At 47.2% G+C, this 9,368-nt stretch overlaps 1 protein-coding gene across 1 annotated transcript in view; it reads right to left on the bottom strand.

Moving 5' to 3' along the window:
* Nucleotides 1-225: 225 nt before the first annotated feature.
* Nucleotides 226-9,368, bottom strand: part of NEDD8 (NEDD8 ubiquitin like modifier) — a 30,890-nt gene continuing 21,747 nt past the window's right edge. The window contains exons 3-4 of the mRNA XM_069762408.1: nt 4,229-4,311; nt 226-490 (exon numbers count right to left, since the gene is read on the bottom strand). Of these exons, the coding sequence (XP_069618509.1) occupies nt 406-490; nt 4,229-4,311 (168 nt within the window). The 3' untranslated portion in view covers nt 226-405. The remainder of the gene's footprint in view (nt 491-4,228; nt 4,312-9,368) is intronic.

Raw genomic sequence — 9,368 nt, 5'->3', positions numbered from 1 at the left:
GGAAGAAGGGGTTAATGTGTACTTTGTTTGGGACAACCTCTTTGTTTGTTTCCTTATGAAAAGATTTGAAAAGGTTGAGCTTCCTCAATTGCAGGTATTTTTTTTTTTCATTAAATATCAAGGTTGGCCTTGGTTCAAGGTTTTAATTTTGGACCTCTGTGTTTTTGAGCTTCACATCCCTGCTAGAGTCACCTACCATTCTACTAGTAATAGTCAACAGCAGAATGTTTGGAGGAGCATTTATTTCAGGGCAAACAAACATAACAGGCTAGAACAACACAATCTCGTTATAATACAAACACGCTGGCAAAGGTATGGAGGAGAGTCCTCACCGCAGGACCCCCGGGATGCGGTACCTCAGCAGCTGAAACCTATAAAGGACTGCATAGGGAGTGTAATGACCCTTCAGCAACCCCCCCTAAGTGCAAGGACCAAATGTAGCACTGAGCCTCCTTGAATCTTATAGTCTGCAGCAGTCTTCTCATCATTCCTATTATGGAGAAAAAGAACACGACGTCAGTCATTTTGGTATTTTATGCTAGCCAGAGTTAATCCAAGTTTTAACATCAAGACCGTTTTTGTGGATTTTACGATGAAATTACCAAGGACTTCTGTTTCACTAATATGGCAATTAATAGGCAACGAGTATTCACAAAAGCCATCACAATGACCTATAGCCAGTGGCTAATTACGGTATCTTTTATATGAATGTTAACACTTATCACCATGCATATAACACCCATACGGGGAAGAATCTTTAGCATTTTACTCAACTTTCTAGTCTGAGAGTCTGCTTTTTTATATTAGGTTGTCCAGTCATAACTAAATAAAGAAAAATTTGACTACACTTTGTGGTTCTGTTGCTATCATTTTAATAACTGTACCAGCTCAATCAATAGAAATCGCCATCTTTACATCCACAGGCCGAAAACCTATCCTTGCCTCACGTTCACACACATGCATCTTCACATTAGGATCATTGGGGTCATAGCTACGGTATTAATCTGCAGCCCAGGTCAATAGAGATGTATATAGAGAAGTGATCATCAGAAAATTACCTATTGTTTAAAATCAGGGTGGTTGTATTTTTGGGGTTTTTTTTTTTCCCATATCACAATTTGTAAAAAACAAATAAAACAAAAAAAAAACAATTTTCACACTGGCCACTTTGGCTTGGAGGAAATCCACAACTACATTAGCAAGGAAACACTTAAGGTACTGTCACACTAGACGATATCGCTAGCGATCCGTGACGTTGCAGCGTCCTCGCTAGCGATATCGTCCAGTGTGACAGGCAGCAGCGATCAGGCCCCTGCTGGGAGATCGCTGGTCGGGGAAGAAAGTCCAGAACTTTATTTCGTCGCTGGACTCCCCGCAGACATCGCTGAATCGGCGTGTGTGACACTGATTCAGCGATGTCTTTGCTGGTAACCAGGGTAAACATCGGGTAACTAAGCGCTTAGTAACCCGATGTTTACCCTGGTTACCATCCTAAAAAGTAAAAAAACAAACACTACATACTTACCTACCGTTGTCTGTCCTCCAGCGCTGTGCTCTGCACTCCTCCTGCTCTGGCTGTGAGCGTCGGTCAGCCGGAAAGCAGAGCGGTGACGTCACCGCTCTGCTTTCTGGCTGCCCGGCGCTCACAGCCAGACCAGAGAAGCAGAGCGCCGAGGACAGACGGCTGTAGGTAAGTATGTAGCGTTTGTTTTTTTACTTTTTAGGATGGTAACCAGGGTAAACATCGGGTTACTAAGCGCGGCCCTGCGCTTAGTTACCCGATGTTTACCCTGGTTACCGGCATCGTTGGTCGCTGGAGAGCGGTCTGTGTGACAGCTCTCCAGCGACCAAACAGCGACGCTGCAGCGATCCGGATCGTTGTCGGTATCGCTGCAGCGTCGCTATGTGTGACGGTACCTTAACTCAAACAATATCTTTTGTATTGAAGCTACTAATTAGAGTGTGCAAAGGTCCTTGTGCAGGAAGGGAATAGCAATGGAGTAGCTGTGACGCCACCAGCTGTGAATAGTGGATCCTGTGTATAGAGGTGTCACTGTAATGCATCAGTGATCACAGGAAGACCTCCGACACCTTCCTGAAATATAAAGTGTGTCTCTAAAATAGCCCCTTGGCCAGTGTGAAAACAGAGATTTAGTAGCTTCTTAAATAAAGATTGTGATCTGAAAGCATTAAAAAAAAACACACTTTTAAATATACGTATTTTAAGCAATAGGCCTTTTTACGATGATTCATCCCTTTTAAAATACATACTTTTCAGATATCCATATACCAACTCCTAAGCAAGTATGATAGGATTAAAAGGGTATTCCCATTTCCAAGGTTCCATCCCAAAATTTGTAGTAGGTGTAATATCATTATTAGCAAATACCTCCAATTAGAAATGAAGTATAGTTCATCTGATAAGCTATGTTGCTTACCCCATGTGCATGACATTGCAGGAGCTTAGGTATCCATGGTTACAATCACTCACATAGTGAGTTAGTTACTAGTGGTTGTAGCCATGGATACCTGGGCTATTGCAGTGCCCTGCACGTGGGGTGAGTGACAGCGAATCAGAAGAACATCACAAAATTTGTAATTGGAAATAATGGCTAATATGTTTACACCTACTACATATTGGGATACGATACCCCTCTAAAGGTAGGTTCCAGTTGGATAGTTACTCAGGTTTTCTGTTGCAGATTTGCGTGCTGTAAATACGCAGTGTATTACAATGCCAACAAAGGGGATGACATTTTAATAAATGACCTGCAGTGCAGTTTTTATGTTTGACAGCATTTTCGCAACAAAAAGCACACGGTTTGGTGCAGTTTTGCCTCTCCGGGTGTTATTCCAATGTAAACACACTCCAAGATAACATTGTTATTAATCATTCAGCGGCTGGACATCCATTCACTGATAGCAGGCTGGTGAGGAACTGACATGCACAAAGATAATATATAGTTTAATAATAATAAAATGTGTTTACATAGCCCTGGAAAGCTCGCTATGGTGGTAGTACGATCAGTGCTGATCCCAGTGACGGTCACAAACCTGCATTATCAGGATTGTGGTGCTCCATGATGTCATCCATGGTAGATGATAACTCCCTCCTAGTGTCACTATCAGTTTGTACAGTTTACTCGCAAAGTAAAACAGGGTTTATCCAGATATCTGCTCTTTTCTCCAAACCTAAAGGTACCGTCACACTCAGCGACGCTGCAGCGATATAGACAACAAGCCGATTGCTGCAGCGTCGCTGTTTAGGTCGCTGTAGAGACGTCAAACACAGCAACTCCAGAACGTTGCAGGAGCGATCTAGTGACGTAACGGCGACTCACTTATCGCTCTCGCTGGTTGTTAGCTCCATCAAAAAACATTGCTGGCGTCGTTGCTTTTGCTGTCAAACATGACGATACACGCCGACCTGACGACCAAATAAAGTTCTGGCCTTCTAGCTCCGACCAGCGATGTCATAGCGGGATCCAGATCGCTGCTGCGTGTCAAACACAACGAGATCACTATCCAGGACGCTGCAACGTCACAGATCGTTGTCGTTCTCGTTGTAAAGTTGCTCAGTGTGAAGGTACCTTTAGTTTCATGCACGGTGCCCCATACCAGTACCCTGTGTTGGCCATTGCATAGCTTTCAGTAAACCTGTAAAAGCTTGCAACGTGACCCCTAGCAGCCATGACCACAACGTCCATATTTCTATTGTTCAGTAGGCACACAGTGAATTGATTGTTCAGCTTGTACTTTGAAAAAAGAAATGCTCAAAGTTATTTACAGTGAAAGTAACAATGAAGAAAAGAAAAAAATTAGTTTGTGACCCCTAAGTCTCAGTATGGTTCACATCACAAGAAAAAAAAAAGTTGAATGGCACATCTAAAAAATTTTTATCAAATCTTCAAATTGTATTGCATACGTATCAAACAATTAAAATACACATACTGGTGATAGGAAAAACATTCTCTATGACTAAGGTCGCAAACATCAGAAACACGTCCGAGTACTTTTTTATATCACCAGTTTGTGGATTTTAGTTGTTTGATACTTATGCAATAAAATTTGAAGATCAAATTTCCCGACGGTCAGCAGTATTTGAAATGGCACACATGGTATACCGAGGACAGATTGGTCATCACTATACAGTGAGCGATATATTCACTCCTTTAAGCATGGTACACATCACTTAGAGAAGAAGTACCCGTCTTTGTAGAGTACTTACATTTGTTTCCCGCTATAGATAAGCCTCTGCTGTTGTGGAGGAATTCCTTCCTTTTCTTCTACTCGTTCTTTAATCCTTTCCACCTGTAGAATGCATATAATTTACTGACGGGTGGCGCATGTATAGAGAACATACATTGCCAAAAATAGGGATTTTTGTGTTACTCACCGTAAAATCCTTTTCTCCGAGACGCTCATTGGGGGACACAGGACTGTGGGGGTGTATGCTTCTGCCGCCAGGAGGCTGACACTAAGTAAATGTGAAAAAAAGTTAGCTCCTCCTCCATCGTATACACCCTGACACTGGCTACCAGAGAATCCAGTTTGGTACAAAAGCAGTAGGAGAACAAAAGAAAAATAATACATCAGCATAAATACAGAAAACATGTCTAGAAAAGACTTCACTTGACTGATAATTTCAGATACAAAAAAGCAGCCATCAGGCTAACAGGGAGGGAGCTGTGTCCCCCAATGAGCATCTCAGAGAAAAGGATTTTACGGTGAGTAACACAAAAATCCCTATTTCTCCTTCACCTCATTGGGGGACACAGGACTGTGGGATGTCCTAAAGCAGTCCCTGGGTGGGGAATTAACTCCAGGCATCTGCCGCCTATAAGTGCGCTACCACTGCGTGAAGAATCCTTCTACCCAGATTCACATCTGCGGAGGTCTGAGAGTGGATATTGTAGTGTTTGGAAAAGGTGTGCAGGCTAGACCAAGTTACAGCCTTGCAAACCTGTGAGGCCTGGTGCCGAATCGCCCAGGAAGCCCCCACTGCTCTAGTGGAGTGAGCTCTGATTCCAGCCAGAACCACCATGCCCTTGGCGCGGTAGGCTTCCTGAATAGCTAAATGTATCCAACTGGCCAAGGTAGATTTTGAGGCCGCGAATCCCTTCCTGCGACCCTCCGGGAGGATAAAGAGCATCCGTCTGTCGAAAAGGAGCTGTTCGAGAAATGTACCTCCTCAGCGCTCTCACTAGATCCAGGGTATGGAGGGCTTTTTCCACACGGTGCGTCAGTGTCGGGCAAAAAGAGGGAAAAACTATATCCTCGTTAATGTGGAATGAGGAAACTACCTTCGGCAAGAAGGAAGGCGCTGGTCTGAGCACCACCTTATCCTGATAGAACTGTAGAAAAGGAACACGACAGAAAAGAGCGGCCAGCTCTGATACCCGCCTAATGAAGGTTATGGCCACCAAGAATACGACTTTCCAGGAAAGGAAAGTTAAAGAAATGTCCTGAAGGGGATCGAAAGGAGCTTCCTGTAAGGCCCTTAAGACTAAATTAAGGTCCCAAGCCTCCAGAAGAGTCCTATAAGGGGCAACCTTATGAGCGACTCCCTGAAGGAAGGTCTTTACTTGAAGGTTAGTAGCAATCCTGCGCTGAAAAAGGACAGACAAGGCTGAAATCTGTCTTTTAAGAGTACTTGGTGCCAGCCCTGAATCCAGGCCTGCTTGGAGAAAGGCAAGAATATTTGGGATGGAAAAACGTAGTGGAGGTAGTCCTCGCTCTCTGCACCATTAAAGAAAAACCTTCCAAGTGTGATAATAAATCCGTGCTGAAACAGATTTCCGAGCACTAATCATGGTATCAGCCACCCCTTGGGAGAACCCGGCTTGTGTTAAAACCCAAGATTCAACGGCCAGGCTGTTAAATGCAGGGTCCCTAAGTTCTGGTGGTAAATCGGCCCCTGAGATAGACGATCCGGACGGTCAGGAAGCCGCCACGGAACTCCGGCAAGCAGCTGTACTAGGTCTGCGTACCATGACCGACGTGGCCAATCCGGGATGACTAGAATAGCTGGCACCCCCTCTGACTTGATTTTCTTGATCACCATCAGGAGCAGTGCCAGAGGGGGGAACAGAAATGGGAGATGAAATTGGTTCCAAGCCAGAACCAACGCATCCACGGCGATAGCCTGTGGATCTCGATACCGGGCGACAAACCTGGGCACCTTGGCATTCCTCCCAGAAGCCATTAGATCCACGTCCGGTGTCCCCCATTGATGACATATTTGCTGAAATACCTCAGGATGGAGAGACCATTACCCGGACGCAAGACCCTGACGACTGAGGAAATCCGCTGCCCAGTTCTCTTCTCCCGGAATGTGGACTGCCGAAATTACTGAGCGATTCCTCTCGGCCCAGTAAAGTATTTGCTTTACTTCCTGCATGGCAGCCTTGCTGCGGGTGCCCCCCTGATGATTTATATATGCCACGGCTGTGGCATTGTCCGATTGACAGGACAGGACGGCCCGCCAGAAGATAATGGAATTGCTGCAAAGCCAGTCGAACTGCCCGAATCTCTAAGAGATTGGTTGGAAGATCTGACTCCCGAGGGGACCAGCGCCCCTGAGCTGTGTGGTGAAAGAACACTGCTCCCCAACCTAGGAGACTGGCATCCGTTGTCACCACTAGCCAATGGGTCGGAGGAAAGGGTTTCCCTTTTAGTAGGGACGGGCTGGTTAACTACCATGAGAGAGCCTGCCTGACCTGGGGGGACAGACGGCACCTGGGGTTCAGGGAGAATGGATTCTTGTCCCATGCTGCTAAAAGAGCATGTGGGAGAGGTCGAAGATGAAGTTGCGCAAATGGTACTGCTTCCATTGTCGCAACCATCCTCCCTAAGGCCCTCATGCAGGACCGGATTGTATGACAGCTTGGCTGCCGAAGGACCCTCACCTCTCGCCGGAGAGCCAGGACCTTGTCCTGGGGCAGGATCGTCAGAGCCCGAGAGGTGTCGAAAATTAACTCTAGAAATGAAATTTTCCGAGATGGTACGAGGGATGACTTTTAAATTCACTAGCCAACCCAGACGAGAAAGTGTGTCTAGCGAAATGCTGACATTTTCCTTGCAGGCCTGAAAGGATGGTTTCTTGATAAGAAGGTCGTCTAGATATGGCAAAACCAGTATGCCTCGGGAGTGCAGAATGACCACAACTGTCGACATGACCTTCGTGAACACCCTGGGAGCGGAGGCCAGCCCGAAGGGTAAAGCCGTGAACTGGAAATGTAGGTCGTTTATGGCAAAACGTAGAAATCTTTGATGTGAAGGAAATATGGGAATATGCAGGTAGGCATCCTGAATGTCTATCGAGGCTAAGAATTCCCCCTTTTCCATTGACGCAATGACTGACCGAAGAGATTCCATTCGAAAGTGACGAATGTTGACAAATCTGTTTAAACGTTTCAGGTCCAGAATGGGCCTTACCGTTCCGTCCTTTTTGGGCACTACAAACAGGTTGGAATAGAACCCCTGAAATCTCTCCTCCTTTAGAACTGGAATGATAATGCGGAGTTGAAGGGACTCTATAGAACTGAACAGGGCTTGATGCCCGGATTCGGATGTGGGGAGATGGGATGGTAAGAACCGGCGTGGCGGTTGACAAACCAACTCTATCTTGTATCCTGAAGACACCAGCTCTCCTACCCACCTGTCGTGAACTGAGTTGAGCCAGGCCTGGTGAAACAAAAAAGTAGGGGTCCGCCCACTGTCGGCGGAGATCCGAGAATGCCTCCAGTCACTTGGCCGAAAACCTATGGGACCTAGATGCCCTCGATCTAGGCAGCTGGGAACACATTCTTCCCAACGGATTGGCTCTATAGGAGACCCGATTATCTCGGTCCTGGTTGGGTCGACCCTGCGCAGCGAGGTTTGACGCTGGGGTCCATTTAGTATTACGAAAGGGTTTGAAACGGGCCTGAAACTAGCGACGAAAAGGCTGTCTAATCCTTTGCTGTGGGAGAAAATTTGCTTTTCCGGCTTGTGGTATCAGAAATGAGCTGACCCAGCTTCTCTCCGAACAAACGACCCCCCTGATACGGGAGGGTTGTAAGGGATTTCTTAGAGGTAGAATCTGCTCGCCATGTTCTTATCCAGAGAGCCCTTCTTATGGCAATAGCGTTCGCTGCTGTCGATGCAGCACCGTCTGCTGCATCTAAGGACGCATTAATCAGATAGCTCCCGACAAGAGCTATCTGATTTGACATTTCTGTCAACTCCACTGGCAAGTCCCTCTCTTGAAGGGCTTTTGTCAAAGATTCTGACCAAGACATCATAGCCTTAGCAACCCAAGTTGCCGCAAAAGAAGGAAAAAAGGGCTGAACCTGAAGCCTCAAAAACGGAATGAGTCAAACTTTCTATAAGGTGATCCATAGGATCCTTAATAGAAGAGCTGTTGGGAAGGGATAACAGAGTGTTAGAGGCCAGGCGGGACACCGGAGGATCGACCGAAGGGGATTCTGCCCATTTATTACGTAGCTCAGGAGTAAAAGGGTATCTTGCCTTTAAGGCTTTTTGCCCTGAAAAACATCTGTCCGGGTGCTCCCGATGCCGCTGAACCAGATCCTCAAACTCAGGGTGAGATGAAAAAACCCTATGAGACTGTTTGGCCTGCTTAAAAGAAACTTTGTGGTCCGAGGTTAAGGCGGGTTCATCTTCTATTCCCAGGGTCTGGTTGACTGCCTCAATCAGGCTGTCTACAGACTCCTGAAACCCAGGAGTTTGATTAAGGGACCCCTCTGAATCATAGTCTGACCCGAGTTCCCCGCTTTCTGCTGGGGAAGGTGAGCGAGAGACGGAACTCCAGGATGCTGATGCACCTGATGGCCTGTGAGACGCTGTGAGTTCGCTTCCGCCTAGTGTGAGCACGGCCCCAGCAGGCCGGAGGTTCCTGAGAAACGGAGGATCTCTCTAAGGCCGGTTTCACACGTCAATGGCTCCGGTACGTGAGGTGTCAGTTTCCGTGCCGACATCCGCTACTGCGGCCTATGGCAGGCCGAAGCCGGGACCTAGATTTCCCCTCAGGGAGGAAAGGAAGGGGCGGACCCGGAACTAGATGTGTCGGAGGGGGCAGGGCTTCTGTGTGTGGCCTATCCCGGCCGGAAGCCAGGGAAACGACCTCATGATTGCCCCGGAAGAGCACGCTGAGATGCTAGGCCGCAGCCTGGCGTCGCGCTGGAAAGGCCGCGGCGCCGGCTGCACTTGATCGGCTGCGGTGCCACCTGGCGTCGGAAGGATAGCGGCACCGACTAGAGCTTGGGAGGATCACGGCGGCGGTCCGGCAAAAGGATGTGGAGCTGTCGTCCCCACCGCCAGCCGACCCTGCATAGATGGCCTTTCAAGGTAACCCGCACTGTATC

The sequence above is a fragment of the Ranitomeya imitator genome, chromosome 1 (assembly GCF_032444005.1).
Source record: "Ranitomeya imitator isolate aRanImi1 chromosome 1, aRanImi1.pri, whole genome shotgun sequence".
NCBI classification, from domain to species: Eukaryota; Metazoa; Chordata; class Amphibia; order Anura; family Dendrobatidae; genus Ranitomeya; species Ranitomeya imitator.
This window is presented reverse-complemented; position numbering and strand designations above follow the sequence as displayed.